Source organism: Equus asinus, chromosome 29 (genome assembly GCF_041296235.1).
Source record: "Equus asinus isolate D_3611 breed Donkey chromosome 29, EquAss-T2T_v2, whole genome shotgun sequence".
NCBI classification, from domain to species: Eukaryota; Metazoa; Chordata; class Mammalia; order Perissodactyla; family Equidae; genus Equus; species Equus asinus.
This window is the reverse complement of record NC_091818.1, coordinates 32,126,889-32,151,355: the sequence shown is the minus strand read 5'-3', so window position 1 is coordinate 32,151,355 and position 24,467 is coordinate 32,126,889. Positions and strand designations below refer to the sequence as shown.

Genomic DNA, 24,467 nt, shown 5'->3' with positions numbered 1-24,467 from the left:
TGCTCAAGGACCCTAGGCCACCATTCTCTAATCCACCAGTCAGGAGAGGACGAACTCATGATGAAGGTTGGGGGCTCTGGAACTTTCCACAGCTGGAAATATATGGGTGTTTTCACAGTCGGCACCCTGGTATCGGGCCCTGACCATGCTCGATTCTTTGCTTCTGCCTTCTTGACTAGATTTGAGCATCCTGCCTACACTCTTGTCAGCCCATCAGGGTTTTTATCGCTCCTTCCTCTTGGTCCACTTCTCCTATGCAGCGGATATATTGATGACTTGACTCACTTGATTCTGCAGTCTCGAATATCATTTATATCCAAAATTAATGGCATCCACAATAGTGAGACTGCTAGGCATTCCACATAGGTAACAGTGCCAGGGACTTCATTCATGCTCTTGATGAGAAAAAGGCCGAGTGTTACCACTATACTTTCTTCCTCTGCCTGTTAACTTTCCTTGCCAGCTTTGTCCCTATTCCATTGGACATATCAGTAGGAAGCGTATCATTCCATGACCACAATGGGATTACACTCACCCTGCTTGCCACAGTTTAAGGACAGGACGTGTGGTACGTATACTGAAGAAATGCATTGCAAGGACCCAAAGCCGTCACAATGCCACCCAGGTCCCCAGGCTAAGTCATTTATTCTAAAATGATCCTTTGAGTGTATGTAGCTACATGAGCAAGTCACAATCTAGATCACTTCTCCATCACTTCTCTTTATATCCTTCTCCTTTAGTGAATTACATCTGATAACATGTATGAAATCAGGGCTCAATCCTCACATCGTAAGGTGTTCAAAGAAAGCGCGTGAAGCGGTATTATGAAATGATCCTGATGTTACCGGAAGCGGACTGACACAGTTTTGGTAATGAGAATTTCAGAATTTTGGAACTACAAGGGACAGCAGTGATCATGTATTCATGGGCCAGTTACAATGACCCAGGAAAGAGAAAATCTGGAGCCATGAACAATTATGAGGTTTCCTATAACTGCTTCTTCTCCCTAACCTGTTAAGTCCACTGAGGAAACCACACTAATTTCAGTCTATATTTTGTGCGCGTGTTAGAGATTGCCGCAATTTACCGACAGGTAATTTACGGTAAGATAAGCAACAGATGCTTCTCAATCATCCCTCTCCTGATTTATCTAATTAATTCTTAAGTCACTTCCAGCTGCTTCATGTTAAACATAGGAAACCATTCTAGTTTTGTAAGTTAATAAAAAAAAAGCTAAAGAAGTTGAAATAAGGGCCTTAGAGTGTTCAAATCATTAGTTCACTAAAAAGGAATGGAATGGAATGAGAGAATACCCACTGAGCACTTTGCTGGGTTCCTTTGCCACTTGGCTATTGCAGGTTTTGATGAATTGTCTATAAAACTGGTCTATCTGTAGAACAAGCAGAGGAGGTCACTTACAAAGACCTAATGATGATATCTCAAGGGGTTTTTGCAACAGTGAAGGAAAAGTACAAATAAAACATTAACTTGACCAGGATATGCTGATTAGGTTCCCTTGAAGCAGAAAACAGCTTTGTAGATAGGGCTGCAAAATCTACCGGCTTTTTATTTGCATTTGCTTCCAAAGATTCTGACAGCAGAGTCTCACAACAGTCTAGGAGCAGATGATCACGACTGTCCTTTTGAGTCCCCCAAATTCTGAAATTTTCGTATTCAAAACTTGTCGGTCTGCTTCCAGTAACACTACGTTCATTTAAAAGATACCACTTCATACTCTTTCTCTGAGTACTTGAAAGTGTTAGGATTATGCACGTCATACACGTTTCCTATAAGTCATCTTATGTAGTTAACTAAGAGGAAGGGACGTAAAAAGTTTTAAAGGAAGGCAAACTCAGAGCGACTTTCCTCCTGTGCTTGCTTTCTGCAATCTTTGCCTGCTGCCTTTAGGACATCCATGTGGCACTGAGGGTACCCAATGTTCTCAATCTAAAATGGGTGCAGCTGCAGGGACCATCCTTCGTCCTTGGTGTTTTCCTAAACATCTAGGCTTTTCGCTGCATAGTCAAGAAGTCACTGTAGTAAGGATAGAGGAAATACAGAAAACCAACAACAGCGCCCTGAGCATGCCTTCAGATTTCCAGTGCAGGGGAGCTAGATGGATGTTGCTGGAAAGAGGTGGACAAAGAGTCAAGTGTAATACCTCATTGGAAGAGGGATCTATGTCTTGGAAAGAGAGGTCTTTCTGAGAACACATTGACCAGGGAGTCATGTGATGTATTCATGTCTGTAAATGGCAATGGGGCATTTCATCTGCTAGTGGAAACAGGTAAAGCAAAGTTTTTCCTGATACTCGATGCTGTATATAAATAAACTAGAAACTTCAACTGTATAGGCAAGCTTAAAAGGAAAAGACTCATTGATCACTTTTATGGGACCAAAGTTTATTTAAATCTGTATTAGTGCTGCGGAAATTGCAGAATGGTTTTGGGAAAGCTTGGCCAAGAAATAAAATGTTGAAAAATACCGAAGCTTTGTTCTTCCTAATATTTATATTTGTCTTGCTGCTCATTTTGACAAGCCCACAAGAAGCTTAGATTATCCATTGGATAATAAATAATAGAAAATAGGTTTCATTTTTAGAGTTTCTAATGACTAAATACTGATTTATAGTAAAAAATTTTCATTCATTTCAATAAGATTTATTAAACACTCTATGATCTCTGAAGTTCTGTAGGTATTATCATCAGCTCCAAGCTGGAATCTTCTCTAACCCTGCTCTATATCAATGCTGTCCAACAGAAATATAATGCAAGTCACATGTGTAACTTAAAATTTTATGGTAATCAATTAAAAAGGAGTAAAAAGAAACACGGGGCATTAATTTTAATAGTATATTTTATTTAACCCTAAATATGAAAATTATTATTTCAACATGCAATTGAGATAAGACTATTCATAAGATAGTTTACATTCTTTTTTTATTTTTACTAAGTCTCCAAAATCCAGTGTGTATTTTACCCTTGCAGCAGATAACAATGGCTAGATTTTTCAATGGCTAAAGTAGAATGTAGTCTTATCAAAACAATCAAGCTCTGTTTAATGGAAAAAGTATTTATGTGGCTACAGTTTTATTTACATTGAAATGAGTTAAAATGAAATACAACGACTAGTTCAGTTCTTCAGTCACACTAGCCACAGTTCAGGCACTCACTATCCACATGTGGCAAGGAGCTACCATATTGGACTGCACAGCTCTAGAACATAATCACATACAATGGTGTCAAAGCCAAATTACTCAAGTCCTTCTTTATAAGACCCATTCATCAACAAGGTGGTCAAGGCAGAAGATGGGGTATATTTTGGACTAAAGGATTTCTTTAAGAACACAGGCTTGTGATTACATATTTCAACTGCCTTGAGAAAGAAGGGTAATGTTGAGTAACTGAAGGACTTAAAATTTAGGGAGAAAAACTCAATTGCATGCCAACTAATCAACAAACTATTTTAATTGATTTTTGCATATCAAGATCCTGTAGCTATTTAAAGAAACAGTATAAACTTTCAACAATTCAAATTTTATAATTAGCTGCAATTTGGGGAAGTGGGATCCATAAATTGTAAGCAGTTCATATTTTCTTAAAGTGATGTTTAACGGAGAACATTTAGTCTTACCTTCATCATGTCATAAATCTTGTTGTTCTTTATTAGGGTTGAAAGACCATAAATAAATCTTTAATATGCCTACATTTTATCATTGACATTTATGATATGTTTTTGTATATTTTGACAAAATACCAAAGTAGAAGGAAAAAGCTCCCTTGTATGTGCAACTAATGTATTTGTAATTAATGTTGACATCTGTATTTATGTATCACAAAATCTTGTGTAAACATGCTTCAGTGGGGTCACAAGAATGTTTCAAATAAATGTACCAAGACACTCTACCTACAGTGCTATTTAGAACTAAATAATAACGTAAAGTGGACCAGCTGAACACACATTTTTACAACATTTAAATAGCCCCTCTGAGATAAGCAATCCCTATTAAGTTTGAACCCAAAACAATTGTTTAATATAAGAATTCCATTTTAAGGTCGTGATGTTTTACTAACAATTCTGAAAATCAAATGGATTCCCAGTTCATGTATGTTTTCAAATAAGGGTTCTCAGAAAATATTTTATAATAACTACCTTTGAGTTACACTAGACAATAATATTCTCTTCCGGATGTAAATGAAGGAATTCGGCTTTAGTTGCTTGACCCAGAAATGCCAAAGTTCATTGGTAAGTAAAAAAAGTGTTCAAATAACTGAATAATTTTTTTCTGCTGCACTGTAATGATTCTGTGTTCAGTCACATCTCTTCGCATCATACAACCTTACTCTCACCTCTGAACACGACAAGAGTCACATCGAAAGGAGTTCTTTTGTTACAAACACAGACCCTATGCAAGCAGCAGATGAGGATTGCTATTGTCTTCAATAGGTAAAGCTTAGGTAGGGCTCAAGAAATGGTTGAATTATGACCATGTTGAAAAGAGTACAAATAAACAAACCACCCCACACAAGGACCTACGAAAACAAGCAAATATTGAGTCTCACTACAAAATAAGGAACGGAGTGACTATCTCCAGTGGCGGAGTATAAATTCGAACTCTGATGATTCTCAAACTCCCTATTCCAATGGATTCTACCGCCTTAAAGCAATTCCCTTCTGCTGGGCTCTTTTCAAGATAATGACAAGACCTTTGAGAAGAACTGTCTATAAAAAATGTCTGCCAGCTCCAAGTAGAGTTCTTCCAAACCAAGCCACAGAAAAATCGTTGCCCTGTAGTGCCTAGCTAATCTCCAACTGGCACGATCTTCTCCAGTTAGTCAGGTATTATTGGCAGACCTGAAAGCATGTCCATCCCTAAACGTTTTTCCAATAACCTTTCCAGAAATGGTGTGGTAAATCATCTACATGAGATAATAAGACTTTTTAAAAAATGCAGTAACAAGGGTGCTGGGTATGGGGAAAGCATGTATCTGGTATTTCACGGATCTTTTGAGTTGAGTTGAGAACAGCAGGCTGTCACCTGTGGCCAGTATAGAAAGATGCAATAAGGTTGATGGAATCAACTGTAACATATGTTTCTGTTATGGAACATATGCTCAGAGAAAACAAAAGGGCCCAGATTTATCTCCCTGAGAGCCACAAGCCTTTGAACCTCTTTGGAGGAACATTCAATATTAAAAACCCAAAGCCTCTGTTTTCTAAGTGGAACATAAATCCAAATGACAGAAGACATCTCATGAGAGAGAGGAGAGCTAAAAGAAGAAAGATGTGGCAGTGCTTGCCTTCGAATGCCACCAAAGTTCACCGAAATATTTTGACTGTGCAAATCTATCGACATTTTCAACTTGGGCTCACTCGATTTAGCCAGAGAAGGTAAGACGTTTGGGGAGGGTTACTATTATTGAGGTTTGAGATTTACCTTGTTCCAGGTACAAGGCTAGGGCTTTGTATACATAATTGTATTAATCTTCTTAACAATTCTTCCAGGTGAATATGGTGAACAACCTCAGCAAAGCAGCGCGAGCTCCCAGGTTTCCTGGTTAGAGCGGGGTGGAGCCAGGATGAAGCCCAAGAGAATCTGTCTTGAAAGCTGCGGGGTTTCCTCTGTGCTGCCTGCCTGTGCTAGATGTTCTCTACCCTAGTTTCACTGCAGAATCGTCACTGGTAGCACAGTGCCAGCGCCCCACGCCAGACATACTCAATCTTGATTACTTGGGGTGAGGTTTTAGCACGTATCTATCTTTAAAGTCACATGAGTGATGATTCTTTGCACACTCAAGGCTGAAAATCACTAATCAACAGGTTCATTTAAATTATTAAAAGCAGATTAGATTAGAAAGAGTAAATATTTCCAATTATGTTTCAAGACCTCGGCTGATAAGAAGTGACCACAGTACCAACTAATATATCATCCAAGGCGGTGCTTCTCAAACCTTACAGGGCACATCATGCTCTGAGGATTTTGATTAAACGAAGATTCTGACTCAGCACATCTGGAGTGAGGCCTCTTTCTGAATGTCTAGCATTTTCTTAGGTGATGCCGACACTGCTGGTCTGCAAACTGTACTTTGATGAACAAGGACCTGGGGACCAGTGTTCCAGCGGGGGTTGTAAATATCTATGGAATGACTATGCAATGAAGGTGTAAATCTAATATTGTTTGCTACAGCCCTGGCTGCTGCAATCACTTTCACTGCAAAGGTGGAATTTCGGTGACTATGCCTGCTCATCCCCTGTCATCCATTCTCCACTTCGTTCTGCATGGCCTTGTCAGGTTGCTGATGATGTCAGCAATTGTACTGTGAAGATATTTATGTGTCACTAATGCGTAAAGCTTCAAATTTTTCTTTTTGAGGAAGATTAGCCCTGAGCTAACATCACCACCAACCCTCCTCATTTTGCTGAGGAAGACCGGCCCTGAGCTAACATTCATGCCCATCTTCCTCTAATTTATATGTGGGATGCCTGCCACAGCATGGCTTGACAAGCAATGCATAGGTCCACACCCAGGATCCGAACCTGCAAACTCTGGGCCACCAAAGCTGAGTGCGTGAATTTAACCACTACGCCACTGGCCAGACCCCTCAATTTTTTAAAAATAACATTTCATTTAAATTAAGCTCATACTATATAGGAAAGATGACTGTGCACGGTCATGGGGCTGGTCCGTGGCAACATCCCTAAGGAAGAGAATCCTCTCTCCTCACGTCACTCACTGAACTGTCTTTAGAATTCAACCATCAGTACAATTTCCTTACAACCATCGTCGCTATCTGTACTTCTTTCCAACACAATGGCTTGATTAAAAAATGGTATTAGTCCTGTCCTGTGATTTTTTGGGTAAAAGTTTAAAAATTTGATCAAATGAAACTAAGAAATTTCCAGACTGAAATAAGAAAATAGTGATCTGGAGAGGAAGCAATTAAACCTAGCATAAGCCAAACAGTGATTTAAAACATAATTATTTCCATGCAATTATTTGTGCCTATATATTTTTAAGGTACTCACTGCCATGCTTCCTTCTGGGAGTTTTGCTGGCTGATCTCTATAAGGCATCTTCTTAACTTCAAAGGACACCAGGGATGCAAGAGAATAGGGATCATTTTTCCTCTGAAATTAAAAATGTTTATTCAAATTTATTCCACGTAAAGCTTTTAAACATTATACTGGCAGCTACGCAATTGTTTTCAGTGTTGATATTTTCCACAGCCTGCACGGGACGGCTTCATCCATCCTGGTGGACAGACCACATGAATGGACAATGAATGAAAACGTCAGAGGTTTTGGTTATTCCACCCCCATCCCCCAACCTACCCATTAGATAACACCTTATAAAAGGTTTAGCTCTTTCGATTATTGAATCAGACCCCCTCTGCCATTCACTAGATTAGGAAGTTCAGGAAGTTGCAAGAGAAGGTAGTGATATTAAGTGAGGGCTGCAGCTCATGATAAGGGACTACTGACATGCTCTCGCCTCTGCTATTTAATTCAGTGATGCAAATCGACAGTCTGGGGCCTGATGAAACTCAGGGGTAGGAACACAGCCTGTCAATCATATAACTCATAGCTGGCTCTGCTCTTTATTTCAACTGATTCTCCAAAACCAAGGTTTCTTCCACCCTTCTCAGAGAATAGGAAAAAGCTTTTTTTCTTTTTTCCTTTTTCTAAGATGGGCTGGAGCACCAAGGAATGGGAACTGTGAGGTATTACACTATGATAGGCTGAGTGGGCATCAGAATACACCAGTCCTGTGGTTGTAGGTCAAAGGCATGACACAGGTAAGTATTTATTTCATGAAAAACAATTAAGAACAGAGTCAAATTACTGGTTCCATGTTCAAAGTTGAATGCTTTCAGCCACGCTTGTTCATAATGACTATATTATTCTTATGTTAGAAAAAAGATCTCTTCCATAAAGCGATCTACTCCTGTAATAGCAATCACTGCCACACTGTAGGCAGCTTAGGATTGCGAAAGCAGCTGGAGTTAACATCCCTTGACAATATTCTTGGACCGTCAACCTGCCCCTGCGAGCTATTAATCCTCAGAAAATGCCTAATTCCTCTGTCATGGCTGCATCATTTAAACTGTGGTTTGCAGCCCACCAGCTGCCTCTGTTAGGTAATTTAGCACAATGATTTGCTTATGGTCACGGTACTAATAAAAATAACATTTTGGTAACGAACGGCATGGAGAGCGAGGCTTTTGAATCAGTTAAATACTCAGTGCGGCTGATAACGTCACAAGCTCTCCTCCTCCCATCTTCCCGCAGGTTAATTCCTTATCAATAGTTATCCTTAACCACATATCCATCTTATGCAGCCCATGTATAAATACTGATCATTTACCAGAAAGAAAGCCTTGAGAGATGACCAGACCTAAGCAATTCCTGGTAAAACTTTAAGGGGTAAAGGAGGTTGCTGTTTCAAGCAACAGTCACAGAAAAGGGCGTCATTTAGGATTACTCGAAATAAAACCCTTTTCTGACCAGTTTGTATGCTCACCAAGAGGACAGAAACAAACATAATACAGCAAATCACGTCCACCAAGAATTGTAAACATTCTAGCCCGGATTAGGAAGGCAGAAAATGTTTACCTCCTTCTGAGTTGCATGACAAAACTATTAAGGACCTCCGATACATAGTATATTCTTTGAGAGAGAGAGTTGGCAATAATGCACTCCTCGCTGGCAGTCAGCTTTCAAGACTGGAATAAGCAGAAACCGCGGATGTACAGAAATGTGGGCTATGGCCTCGGGTAAACACTCGGTGACTTGAGCCACTCTATCTTGTATCTTTGCCAGTGGCACTTGGCTTCAGACGTCCCTGCAGCTTGTTCTGGTCTGGCTCTATTTGTACTAAATTACTTATTGTTTGCAAAGTCCCTCAATGGCTATTGACATCTTCCAGACTCACTCAGTCTTCTTTAACAGGAAAATGAAGATGCAATTTTCAGTCTACAGGCCTTCTAATGGAATAGATGCTATGCCTAGACCTGACACATGCCGTATAAAACAATCATTTTTCCCTTGACTGTAGTGTCGTAATGATTTTAGTCCTGCTTTATTGAAAAGTTGTCCTCCCTCATTTCAGTAGGATGTGATGTCCAAAGAAATGGGAGGGATGTATGGTTATCATTTAGATTGCGTGGATTTGGGAAGTCAGTAAAACTCCTCTCCCCAACTATTAGATAAGAAGTAACAGCCAAAGAGCAGAGTGACCTTGAGCAAATGATGGAAATGCAAGTGGTCCCTGCCTCATAGTTGGCATTCCGTAAATATTTGTTGAATGAATGAGTAATGGTTTAACTAAAAAAAAGAAATCAAATAAATTGTGCACTACACTTCTCCTTAGGTTAGTGGTTCTAAATTGAGGGTGGTTTTGCACCCAGGGGACATTGGCAATGTCTGAAGACATTTTTGGTTGTCGCAACTGGAGGTGGTTGCTACTGGCATCCAGTACCACCGACAGAGATGCTGCCACACATCCTGTAATGCACAGGACAGCCCCCACAGCAGAATTATCTGATCTGAAATATTAACAGTGTGGAGGTTGAGGAAACTCTACCTTACGTTCAAAAAAAAAAAAAAAAAAGCAAAATGAAAAGGTTTCGCAGTAACCTTCTAAAAAACAACTAATTTTCCTCCTATTTATTTTAGAAGCAAAATTAAATAAGATTTGTGAGACTATAGAAGTATTTTGAATCAGCAAACATGAACATTTAGAGATGCAAAATTCTATACTTATTAGCTAGACTCAAAAGGATTTTACCATTTGATTTTTTATGGCAAATGAACCAAATGAATTTTTTTAGTAGTTAAAATAAGAGTATAAATGTACAGACGTCGTAGGAGTTTAATTTAGGTTTTCTTTTCCTGAATTCTTCTCAAACAACAAAGTCACAACACAGTAGTCTTATTTAAATAAATAGCTTTTTCCAAATGGAAAAATTCATCTGCTTAGTATAAAAGAGATTTCAAGTTTTAAAATGCACACAATCAATGGAATTATCTGTGGCAGTGGGGGATGCCAAGGTACAGACGGGCCAAAGAAACGAGGAATCTACACATCACACGTACCTGGAGCTTTACTGAGATGCCATCCTGGCTGGAGCCCAGGCTGTGGGATCACCAGATAAGAGGAACTTTCTAGGACAATCTCCCTTTTCTCTTCTAAATTGATTTATAGTTTTACTTTTCTGGGCATATGACTTGAATTGTGTTCTTGTACTCACCATCATTTCACTAACTAATATTGACAAAGGAACTATTATTCTATAGCAGTGGGCTAAAGAGATTTGCTTGCATCTAAGTTACTCTCTGAAAGTCTTAGGGACTTGAGGTATTTAAATTGTCTTTACCTAAAATATGGTGTATATAAACATATATACATACACACCCATAGGAGTACATCCAATGGAATATTAATCAACCATAAAAAAGGAAGAAATCCTGCCACTTCCGACAACATGGATGGATCTTGAGGGCATTATGCTAAGTGAGATAAGTCAGACAGAGAAAGACAAATACTGTATGAACTCACTTATATGTGGAATCCAAAAATTCCAAACTCCTCGAGAATAGAATGGTAGTTGCCAGGGACTCAAGGATGAGGGAAATGGGGAGATACTGGTCAAAAGGTGCAAACTTTCAGCTGTAGGATAAATGAATTCTGGGGATCTAACGTACATGGCGATTATAGTTAACAATAGTGCGTTAGATATTTAAAAGTTGTTAAGAGAGTAGATCTTAAAAGTTGTCACCGCACCCACACAAAAAAAGTAATAACTGAGGGGATGGAGGTATTTGCTAACATTATTGTGGTGATCATTTTGCAATGCATGCATGTGTCTAATCACCACATGGTGAACCTTAAACTTACATATGTTATATGTCAATAATGTCTCAGAAAAGCTGGGGAAAAAAATTGTCTTCACCTGATGGGAAAGATGACCTGCTAATCTTGGCTTAACTCCACAGAACTTTCTGATTAAAAAATTTTTAAAAATTTAAAAGTTAAAAAAATTTAATTTAAAATATTTTTAAAGCTTAAAAATTAAATATAAAAAATTTAAAAAATAAAAAATAGAAAAATTTTGAAAATTTAAAAGTCATTAGGAAAAAAAGGAGCTTCCCACTGAAGTTTTGAGGCGAGGTTCCCTTGGAAGGGCGTGTACGTGTGTCCGTGGTTTTATTACCTGGAGAAATGTCTTGGCCCATAAGCGTGATCTGACCTTCACAACGGCACTTTCCCCTCCGTCTAGTCGTCCCACTGTGCAGGAGATTTGCAAGCACTCGATATTTGTACAATTCTGCAAAAAAGAACAGCAGCAGTGGCAAACTACTGTCTTTAAATTGTGGTAGAAATTAACACTGAAGTCAGTTTATTTATATTTTATTTCCTCAGACGTCATCGCCTACTCCTTAAATTATTAATTTAAATAAAGAACAAATACATTGAGACAACCAAGAAAAAACAGTTTGGTAGTAATGACGTATCAACTTCAGTGGTAATACAGAGATAAAATGGAACATAAAATACAACATAAAATTTCAACTCTTCTCTAAGGACTTAATCTTCCGGCAGCTGCGATTGGCTCGCTCTGTTTCATTTTCTCAGAACTTGGGGAGACATGTCTTATAACAGTCACAACACCTGACCCTGGACCAAGCAAGTCCTGAAAAGGCTTCAGAGGAAGGTCCCTGGGGCTATATTATCTCAAAGATCCAATGTTATTAACCCATTGACAAGCATTTGTTCTGTAACATTCTTCTCTCCGGCTAAATTACTTTCTGGTTATACAGCAGGATTTTCTGAGAGTTCCATCCATGAAGCTGTTTTTAAACTAGTTTCTGGGGTTGCCCAACTTATAATGGGTGATCTTTAATACATGAAATGCCTGTCTCTGGAAAGTATGCACTATGATGACATTCTATCTATTGAATAGTATTTTCTGATTGGATCCCAAGTATGGAAATAAATGGACACCTCACATCCATTTTTTGTGTGCCCATGTATAGGATAATACTTTTGAATTGTACTCCCTTGCTCATTTGAATTTACCTTGTGGGCTCTGCTTTATTCACTTTTCATGTCTCAAGCACTGAGCACCAGCCTGTAGATGCCTAATAAAAACCAGTTTATTGCATATTATGTGAAGTAGTTGACTGAGGCATTTCAATTTCATGAAACTGATAAACCAGAGAGTAAAGCAAGGAACACAGTACCATGAAAACCTTTTTTGAGAACCTCAGGATTCTCTCAAATCAAAGCAATCAGTAATGTGTATCTGATACATTCCAGTAAGGCCAGATTTCTACACGATGTTTCCAGATACAGGTGGGAGGCTGGTCTCCTTCTACTAGAGTTGGGCACTGAGGTGTCTGGGGTTTTGTGCCTCCAGCAGGAGCAGGAATTCTCAAAGTTGTGCAGTTTGTGTCACCTGCGAGGACTCTCATGTTTACCTATGCTCCATTATTGACAGGCTATGTGTCTCCAATCCCACCATCTGGAGGCAAAAGGAGGTACTTCTTATAAACTCCCTGGAGATGGTGATCCCAGTTAGCTCTGTTGGAGGATCTTGGAGGTGAGGCTTAGAATAAATCTTGAAGGGTGGGAAAGAGTTACCTAGAAGGATGGGATGATGGAGACATGGTTTTGCTGAACAAGATCAGGGCGTGTTCAGGAAAGAGGAGAAAAGGGTAATTGGGGGTGAGGTGGACAGATGGAAATGCAAGATGATTTTTAACTTCTGAATATCCTAGAAATGTATTACTTGCAGATGAGACTAAGAGGGGGAGGGAGAAAGCCCAGGTGGTAAAGAATCTTTCTATTTGTGCCAAGCAGTTTAGATCTTATTCAGAAGGTCCTGGGGCGCCCATGAAACTTTTCAAGCAAGGAATATGATCACGTCTGTATTTTAGGGGACAGGTCGTATGTGAAGAAAGAATGAAAAGAGGAGAGTGGGAGGCAAGGATGATGATAAGGGCCTTTTGCAAAAGTCCAGGTGAGAAATGATGAGGCAGTGGGAATGGAGAGAGGAGGACGAATTTTAGGGAAGTTTAGAAGGTAGATAGATACTTGGTGACCAGTTGGAGGTGAAGACCAAGGAGGGGGAGGGGCAGAGGGAGCTCTTTTGGCTTGGGGACCCGGGTAGATGGGTACTGACGTTACTGAGATTGGGAATTTTAGAGAAGAAGCACATTTTGGGGGTCACGGAGACAGAGAGTGTTGGACATGTTGGGACTGGGGTGTTATCAGACATCCAGATGAACATATACATGAGCCCTTCAAGTCTACAGCGCAGTAAGGGAGGGCTGAGATGGCAGGAGGCACGTAGACGTGACTGGAGTTCTGACCAGGCAAGCAATTTCCCTGGAAGAGCAAAATCAATGAAAGGGAAGAGAACGGGGCTGAGGATGGACTCCTGAGGGAAGGAGCATTGAAAGATGGGCTGAGGAGAAGTCCTTGAAAAATTCTAAGAACGGGCAGGTCAAAAGGTAGGAAGAGAACCAGGAGAGAAGGTTCTAGGGGAAGCCAAGGGATTGGATGGTTTACAGGAAGTGTTCAATAGAATCAGTTGCTGAAGAGGGTTAGAATGATAGGGTTTCTGTAAGCTGAGCAGTGAAAAGGAGGAGAAGAAAGCTGGGACAGGAGGAGCTGGGGTCATAACTGGGGCCCCACAGGGGCCCAAGATGAGAAGGGCAAGGTTATTCTTAGGTGGAGGAAGAATGACATTTCAGTGTTCCAGGTACAAATTTTTCCTATGCAGATTGGAAATTATGATCCAACACAGGAAGCTGGCATTTTGCACTTTCAAATTCCTAATCAGAAATGGGATTCAGTAAGTTGTTTTTAACTAAACAAAAACTGTAGGAGGTCTTATTTAGCTTTTGATTTTAGAATAAACTTTGCATAATCACTTTCTATTCAGAACTGTTTTGACTCGAGGACATGGGGAGGTGTACGATTTGCAATTTTTGAACCAATGAGAAAGAAAGGGAAGAAAACACGAATTAACAAAATCAGATATGGAAATCAAGGATTGCCTTACTCTCATCTGCAAGTAATAAGTTTCTAGGATATTCAGAAGTTAAAAATCAGCTTGCATTAAAAATCTTTAATAAGAAAGAGTAGGAGGGAAAAGAAACTTGACTCTACATGAGAAGTGTATATAATTTTTGAAAGAATTTTAGTTACTGATCTGCACTGCCTCAGTGTACTCCTGAGACATACGCTAAAGTGGAAAGCGAAAAACGTATTTGAATCTTGATTTTCCAAATTTTTGGTCCCCATAGGTTTGGAAATTGTTATTCTAGAGGGCTCTCTCGTTGGTACTGCACATTAGGATTATATAGATGTCAATCGTTGTTTTCTTTTTTTAAAAAGATTATTTATTTATTAAAATTTTTTTTCTTGAGGTGTAATTGACATACAATATTAGATTGGTTTCAGGTGTACGACATGATTTGATATTTGCACGTATTGCAAAGTAATCACCACAATAAGTCTAGTTAACATCTGTCACCACACATAGTTATACACTTCTTCTTGTGATGAGAACTTTTACGATTTATTCACTTAGCAACTTTCAAATTTTATTAGTCACTAGAGGAACCATGCTGTACATTACATCCCCAGGACTTAAATCATTGTTTTCTGTTCTATTGTTCTTCCTGGAAGCTTTTTAAAAGTGATAATATGCAGAATTTTATTAATTTGTCCTAACCTCATAGCATATTGATTCCTTACTCTTACATTTTTAAAACATTGCAGTGTCATAAACATTTACAGGGACTTGAATCATAATCTGCCAACTGCCACAGCTTTTCGTCAGGTAATTTCAGGTAGTTTTTTTTTTTAAGTGTTTTTTTTTTTTTTTGGTGAGGAAGATTGGCCCTGAGCTAATTATCTGTTGCCAATCTTCCTCTTTTTTAATTTTTTTCTCCCCAAAGATACACAACATAGTTGTATACCCTAGTTGTAAGTCCTTCTAGTTCTTCCACGTGGGATGCCGCCACAGCACAGCTTGATGAGCGATGTGTGGGTCCGTACCCAGGATCTGAACTGGCGAACTCCTGACGGCCAGAGTGGAGCACGCAAACTTAACAACTCTGCCACCAAGCAGACCCCAGGTACTTCCATTAAAATAAACAGTCCTCTCTAGTTTTATGTTTAACTGATTAAGTTAGACTTGCTTATCGTATTTTCCTGTCCATTTCCATGTTTGAAATTTTTTATTACCGTCAAGATGAAAAAACGAATGTGAGAGCATGTTCAAGACACACATTTTTAAAAAGACCATCCTAACCATTTATTTTTTATTGTTTTTGGTGAGGAAGATTTGCCCTGAGCTAATCTCCATTGCCAATCCTCCTCTTTTTTGCTTGACAAAGATTAGCCTTGAGCTAACATCTGTGCCAATCGTCCTCTATTTTGTACGTGGGATGCCTCCACAGCATGGCTGATGAGTGGAGTGGGTTGGCACCCAGGATCCAAACCCACCAACCTGAGCTGCTGAAGCAGAGCACATGGAACTTTAACCACTTGGCCACAGTGCCAGCCCCCATTGTAACCACTTTTAAGTGTACAGTTCAGTGGCATTAGCATTCACATCGGAATGAGAGGGAGAAGTGCATTGAAAATGCTGACTCTTGAATGCTGTCTACAGTTTTACAAAGGGCTGACCGAGCTCAGGCTACAGCTACCACAGTTCTAAGACTCTGCAGGGGTTTTGGCCCAGGAAATCTGAAAACACCATTCTCGTCTCTTCCGGGTGGCAGAGGACTCTGAGATGCAGGGACAGGTAAAGGACCCCGGGGACCCATTACATGGACACAGCTTCTTCAGGTTCACTTCCAACTCTCACCTGCTCAGTGTCTGGGGACCAGCTAAGAACTGAATCTGCATGTCCTGGAACTGCATTAAAGGTCGCATTTTATGTTTCTATCATTATTTCCCTAATGTGGCCTGTGTGACAGGTTTAGGAGAGTGAAAACGTTCTGTTGCAAATACTCGTTAGTCCCCACAGAAAAATCCCTTTCGTTTCTCACAATATGTACTGCCAAAACCCGTTAGGCATATCCAACCATGGGAGAAGACTGAAAAACAATACTTGAAGTTCAAACCATCTGCATGTGGGAATTCTGTCCAATGCAATCTTTCCTCTCGGTTCCGTGCACACTGGAATAACTCACCAGTATTTTTGCAGGGCTCTGTCTGTGGAGCTTGGGCCCCGGCACGTCCCTCTTTCTGACAAGGTGAGGGATGGTGGAGTTTCGCAAAAAGGCGCTCAGCTCGGGGGTGTCCTCCGCAGGGGCAGCGGGCTGCAAACAGAAGGCAAGAGCTACTACCCTGAAAACATTAACACTTTATCCTTTTCCATTAGCCTTGAACTCCAGGCATGCTTTTTTCTCTGCTGCATATGATTCACATGAGAATTCAGACACGTGCTGACGTACCAGGAGCATGTTCCACAGCAAATGCACTGCCCTAACGAGGAGCAAGCCTTTCCATCCTCCAGTTATAGGAATCCATGAAGCCTGGGGAACACAATCCTGCAAAGTTTATCTTGTAAGGATAAGATGTTAGGCGGAAGTGATTTCCCCATAAGGACAGAAAACACGGAAGTGACTTTTTAAGCATGAGTCATTATTTTCTCGAACTTTCCTCTCATTATATATCAGGATTGGTTAAACTGAGGAACATCTGTGTGGTGAGATGTCTCCTGAGGTGGCATAAAAGTGAGGCGCTGGGCTGTGGGAAACAGCCAGATGTGGTCAAGAACCCAACTCAGGCATGTCTGACTCCACAATCCTGTAGCTGTAAGAAGTGTTCCCTCAGGAGACAACCATGTTCTAACGAAAATGACTTTTCCAAAGCACGCCTCATGAAACTTATGCTGTAATGGAGATTGTTTTCAGCTCTGAGTTTGTTTTGCAAGTGTTCTAGAACTTTTGATTTTATCTCAGGCTCCATGTTGGGTACATCCGATCACTGAAAAAATATTTTGAGAATTCCAATAAATTACACATAATAGCCCATAAAAATACTTTATTTTAGACTGACTGAATAGACAACCCTAATTTTCTGTTCCCACGCTCCTGGCAACCAAATCTTCTTTTACACAGTTTCTCTTTGTAGTCACAGAAGCACTAATAGCATGCTCATCTCTGTGGAATGAAAAAAGATATTCCTACATTGTAGATGTAGGATGTACCGCAAAAGATGAAATGATAATGCTTAGTATGTCCTAAGAACCTAGAAAAATCTACTGGATAAGCAGAAAGACAGAGTCCGGGCTCCTTAGTATGACATGCATGGTCCTCTATGAGCTGGCCTCTGCCTGCTTCTCCAGGCTCATTTCTTACCAAGTGCCCCTGGCATGCTGATTCCCAGCATGCAGAACCACTCTCCACTCCTGACCTTCCCCAAAATAATTCCGTGAGCCCGGAGCCCTGTTTGATGTTCCACATGATGTCTCTGTTCCCCATCGGCGCCTACCAAGCTGTCCTGTCATTGCCTGCTGACGAGTCTGAGTTTCCCAGTGAGAAACTGTAAAACGAGAAGCACAGAGTCACGGATAATATCCTAGGAAATGTCAGAAAACAAGGCAAGGAAGAAGATCCAGCAAGAAAAAGTAAGATGGCAGAAATCAGATGTAGGTGGGAGACAACCCAAGAAAGTATGATTCTATAGAAGCCCAAGGGAAAGAAAGTTGCAAAAGTAAGTGACTAAGAATGTCAAGTCCTGCAGAGGAATAAAGAAAGGTGAGGACTAAAAGTATGCATGGAATTTGTCACTTAAGAAATTATGGACATATGATCCAGCAATTCTGCTTCTGGTTATCTATCTGAAGAAAACAAAACTAGCTTAAAAATGTATTTGCACCCCCATGTTCATAACAGCATTATTTACAGTAGCCAAGACATGGAAACAACCTAAGTGTCCACCAACAGACGACAGATGACAGATACAGAAGATGTGGCATTTATATACAATGGAAACTTATTTAGCCATAAAAAGGAGATCTTGTCATTTGCAACAACATGGATGGACCTTGAGGACATTATGCAAAGTGAGATAAGTCAGACACAGAAAGACAAATACTATATGATCTCACTTATATGTGGAATCTAAAACAAAGCAAACCAAAATGAACTTACAGATACAGAAAACAGACTAGTGGTTGCCGAGATGCGGGGGGTGGAGGGGGGGAGAAAAATGGGTGAAGGTGGTCAAAAAGTACAACTTTCCAGTTATAAAACAAAAAAGTCCTGGGGATGTAAGGTACAGCCTGGTGACTATAGTTAATAATACTTTATTTTATATTTGAAAGTTGATAAGAGAGTAGATCTTAAAACTTCTCATTACAAGAAAAAAAATTGTAACTACGGGAGGTGATGGATGTTAAACAGACTTATTGTGATCATTTCACAGTGTATACAAGTATCGAATCATTATGTTGTACACCTGAAACTAATATAATGTTATATGTCAATTATATCTCAATTTGAAAAGAAAGCAAAAACTTATGGATGCCCTTTCTCAAGCAGGGGACTGGTATAGATGGAAGAAACTAAAGGGTGAATGGGTTTGGACAAATGGATAATTATTTGAAAAGTATAAAATTAAATCTTTATCTTATTCTCATATTAACTAATTCCCAATGGCTCAGAAACAAGATGCAGCCTTATCTCCCAAATAAGAAAGCACTAAAACAAAGAAACACAAAATAAAACATGAACATTCTTAGCAGCTATTTATAATGGAGACAAAAGATAATAACAGAAAACTGAATGAGTATATATAGGTTACCGGTTAAGTAAATTATGAAATTTGTACAAAGACTATCGGATAGTTTTTAAAAATGATGATAAAGAGTTAGATATTAATTCAGAAGATACATAATCTTAGTGGGGAGAAAAGGCAGGTTACAAAATAGTAAATTTAATAAGATTGTATTTTTTAAAATGGATGCATACTTATATTGTATATCTAAAAACAGAAAAAAAATCTGGAAGAATAGTCACCTAAATGTTACTAGTGGTGGAGTTCTGATGATATTAAGGAAGTTTTGCTAAATTCTTTTTAGGTATGATAATGGTACTACAGATTTTTAAAGAGTATCCCTAATTACGGGCATCATACAGTGAAATGGTTATGGGTGAAGTGGAAAAATAAATGAGCGCATAAATAAATAGGAAATGTAGCAGTAAATGAGTGGTGACATAGTTGGAAACTTAAAATTTTCTTCCTTATGCTTTCACATATTGCCTGATTTGGACATTTAATATTTTTTAATATGAACCCCCTGCAAAAAACATTCTGTAATTATAATAAGAGTAAAAGAGAAGTAAGGATGTCGGAATAGCAAGGACAGCTTGGCTAAAAATGGAAGGGCAAAGGAGCCCCTTCTTGGAAGAGGACGCAGAACCAAGTTATTTGCTACTGTTTGTGTTGAAGATGGAGAAAATTTAAGTACGTTTATAGGATCCAAGGAAGGAACTCGTAGAGAGGAAGAGGTTGAAGATTCAGGAAATGGGGGGTAGGGAGGTGGGGGATGGGGGATGGGGGGATACTTGATGTAGCAAAGTTAAATTTGGAACTGGAACTAAGAATCGTCCTTCCTCTGAAAGTGCTGGAGAGGAGCCGAGGACGGGGGACATACAAGTAGATGTGTGTACTGGGGGGAGGATTTGGGATGGAGAAATGGATCATTTAAAGATTCTCTTGTTTTAAGGTCACCTACTACTAATAATGCTCGAGAGAGTGGAGAGGAGGTAGCAGGAGAGTAGCGAAGGTTTGGAGAAGCCCGTGAGGAGAACGGCTGGAGAGATCATCAGAGGGCAGACAGGAATCCTCCAGACGCTGGCTGCCCAGTGAGTACTACCTGCCATCAATCTGTAATGGCGCCCCCAGGCTAAGGGATCAAGGAGCCAAAATGATCAAGATTGTCAGGGCAGGCACTTGGGAAGGACAGAGTAACGGAGTTTGTCAAGGAATGTTTTAAGCAACTTGAATTGCAGGCTTGGCAGGAAAAAAAGGATGGCCAAAGGCAGTCTTGAAAGGGGTGGGTTAACTGACTCAATGAAAGTCTCCACATCAAGGAAGAAAAGGTCTAGTGGAGAAAGGAAGTGAGAAAAAAATAAAACAAGGAAACTAAATAAAAAATAAAACTTGGAGGAGGTTTGGATGTTGAGTTGAATCTTGCAGAGGCAGGGTAGCTAGAGGCGATGTTCAAAGCACTGGGATGATGAAGTCCATGGAAGTGAGGTGAGGGTCAGCCCTATGGACTCTGGAATATTCCAGGACCATGGTAGGGCCTGGCACAGTGAGAAGGAGTGTAAGCCACGAGTTGCTCAAGGATGCTCAATCATGGAGAATTTGATAGAAAAGCCTTTATGGCATAAGATTAAAATTTGAGCTTAGACAGAAAACTCAGAATTGAGGAGATCTCTCACTAAGATTCCCTTATATGTTTTCTAGCATATACTCTGTGTGTGTGTGGTTTTTAATTGGAGATTTATCATGTGCAATTCCTTTCTTTTTTTACTGTCACTGGGAAATATATTACAGAGTTAACTTTGAAGGTAACCAAAGTACAGAAAAGAAGTGCTGGAAAGAACCAGGGAATATTTCCTTATTCCCAAGTTACAGCCCATTATTATTATTATTATTATTATTATTATTAATAGTGGTGGTGGTAGTAGTAACAGTTGGAGTAAAATTATAGCTCAAAGAGATCAAAACGTTTTGACTTCCTGTGTGGTTATATGGGATGCACCTGTGTACAGACAAAGACACATCCTAGAGTAGTGGCCCCCGGTAAACGATCATTCATAAATATTTACAAATAGTCTCAGTAAAACACAAGACTTGCTCTGAGCTAGAGAATGAATGTATCTCATAGCAGGGGTTGATAAAATGTTTCTTTCTTTTAGCAACATTGTTTTACAAATAGAGGAATGCCACTCTCAAATAGCATTATCAGAAAGTCTTCAAAAAGCTTGCAAGCCAGTTTTCTCAAATGGCATTCCAGAAATTATTTCAAAATACAAAAACAAAAATAAAACCCAAAAAACAAAACACAAGGAAGAAGTTAGCCAAGAAGTGTAAACAATAGTTAGAGTCTATTGTCCAGATGAAGTTTTGGAATCTATTTCACAATTGTTCATGAACCCACAGTTCATGTTTTTCCTGAATCTGAAATAATTAGAGATGAGGGGAGCTGGCCACTTAGCACCCATGTTAGACAGACATTCAGCTCAGGGTATAATTTGCTAAGTGCAATGACAAGCTGGTGGTAAGCACTAAAATGTCTTCAGAACAAATCTGCAAATTGCTCCTTTCTGCAATAAGGAAACAATTGCTAGTAAATATGGTCCTTCCCCAGCTGCTACTCAGATTTTGACCCCAACAGGAGTTTTCTATTTTCATAACTCTTCGCTTCAGTATAGGTTTAAATTGATGGGTTAAAGGGATACTGTGGAGCCGGAACACACAATACAGTTGGAAATGCAGCTTTTGAAGAAAGGAGTTGAGTGAAATAAAATTAAGAGCTCTGCGAACCCAAGCAAACCCAATGCACATGCTTTTTCTTGTTTGTAATTTGTCTTCGGATTTCAGGTATTTCTAAGCACACAAGAGACAGTGGACTTCTCCCACATAACTCTTCGTCTGTAATCAAATGCAAGTAGAGACAAGCCCAGGAGGTCAGCCTACCATGTAGACTTTTCTTAAGACATAAATGTTAAGGGTTGGCTGGGAGAGAAAAACACCATTTTTTTACATCCTGAAAAGTTCATGCAAAACATAACTAAAAGAATTGATTCACTCCATTGGTGATTCTGAAGCTTTTCTTAGCTGTTGGACATGGGTTTTCACATTTTAAAATATACATGAGGACCTGAAGACCTTCTTAAATAGAAGATAAGGCAGAGAAATTGACCCCAGAGAGTGTATTCTCTTTGGTGGCTAAAAGTTGGACCTATAGGCAAAGAAAGTAAAAAGCAAAAGTTAAAAGGTGAGTGAAATTTTTCTATCAGAGGGAGCATTTCTGAGAGAGAGAGAAAGTTGGGAGATGTTATTCTAGAAAGTAACGTGTCCCCGAATTCTGAATTAACAAGAAGCAGTAAGTAAATGGAGGCAGTTACGAAGGAAGAAAATTCTCTTAAGGATAAGACAAAACTATGCAAATTTGCCAGGCCAAGCCACTGTCTGTGGGCTCACTGATTGAAAAAAAAAAACGAACAATGGTCTGCAGGGCTGTAATCCTTGATGAAGGGTTTCTGAGTTTCTGCTTTCCGTGTCTGCGCTATCTGGTGGTAATTTGGACTTCCTGCGGGAGTGGTCTTGTTCAGGAGACGAGTTCTCAGTTGTAACTTCCTGTTTTCCATGGCTCCAAAGACAGTTCTTTCCAAAACACTGGCTTTCTCTCTTGCTACGGTCATTCTAGTCTAATCTGTCAGGTCATTTCTACCTCAGGATTCCTGTTCCTTGAACTTAGGCCCAGAATGTTGTATTGTGACCTTAACAGGTTGAATTTGAACATCTCATTTGTCTTCCTCTCCTCGGTACAGTCTTACATTCCATAGACTTTTCTCCCAGCATCTCACACTTGGCTGTTCATTGCGATATCTTGCCAATTTAAAAAAATCCTTTACTCTCTATGCAACTTTGGTTCCTACATAGTGTTTACTTTTTCAACAACATCTTATCTAGAGATCATAGCCTGTTTGAAGGACTCTCCAAACCCCAGGATAGGGTCCACCAAAATGAGAAAATTAGTAGTTTGAAATCATTATTTTACTGCCTTTAGAATAGTTGAGAAATACTTTACTCAACTCTAAAATTTTATTCCAAGAAGGATCTGGAATGAATTAGATTTAATGGATTTGTCTGAATGCTGCAGACAGTTGAATGTTTCAAAATGTTTTAGATGGTAGAATGTGGAGAAACTGCCATTAAATCCTCTATCTCTGACCTGGATCACGAAGCCTGGAGGCAGAACTTTCGTGGCGATCTGCTTATGCCTCAAAATTTACTGAAGACAGAGAAATGAACTTGACGAAGTGAAACTATCATGGGAGGAACAGAAAACCAAAGACAGCAACCATTTCATTGGGAGGCAAAAGTGACAGTAGGAGTGAAGGCAGCCAGGGCCCTGCCACATCTCCATGCTTGCTTGAGCTGGGCGCCTCTGTGGTCTGTGCAGCTCGCTCAGCTTTTCCTGAACCTCATCATCTCTCCATGATTCTATTTACCCTCGTGATCAGACGTTTGAACAGTGTTGACGAAGTAGGCTAAGTGAATCCCCACAAAGCCTGCTTTGAGGCAAGTATTTAAATAAAAACTGATTGACTTCTAGTGGCATCTGAGGGTGTCCTTATCCCCAACCCCACCCTCCAATTAAGTCTCTGATGCTCTGTATTTGGGCAACAAGTGAGGTGGATGTGGGTGGATGCCCATTGTCTCTTAAAACAGCCACAGGTTCCAGAACGATCATGGTGGCGGCTTCCAAAGGCAGTCAGTGTCTGTTCTTCAAACCTTGGGGACGTTAGGGTAAGGTGGGATAACCAAACTGTACTAGTTACTATTGTGAAAACTGAACCCCATTCAGGCCTAATCAGACTCTGAGGTTTATGGGAGGGGGAGCCATATTTGGAACGCAAGTTCAATTTATAGACGGGTTGTTATTTCAGAAGTTTTTAGGCTAGATGTTTGGCACTCAGAATGCATTTCTCTTTAGAAACAATCTTTTAAATAGAGGTTCAGTTCTCGGGCCAGCCCACAAACAAACCTACTTTCTCCACAATATGGCTTTGATGCGTAAAATGATGTACTTGCAATAAAAAATAAAACCAGGTCGGTTGCTATATAAGTAATTTTAAAAAATAGAAAAAAATCATCCTGTTAAGTAATATTAAATGCTGGTAGGTTTAATTAGACGGAAATGAGAAATTATGTGGAGACGTTGTGGGGATTCTGCAGGAATATCTGGGGAATTTCAAAGGTTTTAGAGTTGGTGGCACTGGTTCTGTGGAGTGGGTGGCCTAGAAAACGTTTCTGAGGAAATCTGGATGGTTTCCTTTTCGTAAGCAAATTTCCTTAGAAATTTGTGAGAGTTGGAAAGAGGCAGGGAAAGAGGGAGCTACTTTCAGTGGCTAAGCGGTCACAAACGAGAATAAATGTGGAAGGGAGAAGTTGACTCAAAAAGTCTATGTGAACGCGAGCCAGAGGGATTTTGCAGAAAGGAAATCAACCGAAGGGCTGGAGAGGAAAACATGGTGGGGAACTTTGAAAATCCTCCAGAGGGACTTTAGGAAGTTGAGGTGGTAGTTGCCCCTCTGACAGGTCTGCGCTTAGCCTGGGTTATTTTAGTGGCTATCCAAGTGGGGAGTGGAGCATCCTCAGAAAGGACTGGAGAAAATGGACTACTCACGGATGGAGA

The 24,467-nt window shown here is 39.8% G+C and overlaps 1 protein-coding gene across 2 annotated transcripts in view; it reads right to left on the bottom strand.

The window, feature by feature from the left end:
- The window catches only part of ITGA8 (integrin subunit alpha 8), a 166,962-nt gene that overhangs the window by 5,771 nt on the left and 136,724 nt on the right, over positions 1-24,467 (bottom strand). For both annotated transcript variants that reach the window (XM_044762060.2, XM_044762061.2), the window contains 3 exons: positions 16,213-16,341; positions 11,214-11,327; positions 7,027-7,128 (listed from right to left, as the gene is read on the bottom strand). In XM_044762060.2, coding sequence (XP_044617995.1) covers positions 7,027-7,128; positions 11,214-11,327; positions 16,213-16,341 — 345 coding nt within the window. The remainder of the gene's footprint in view (positions 1-7,026; positions 7,129-11,213; positions 11,328-16,212; positions 16,342-24,467) is intronic.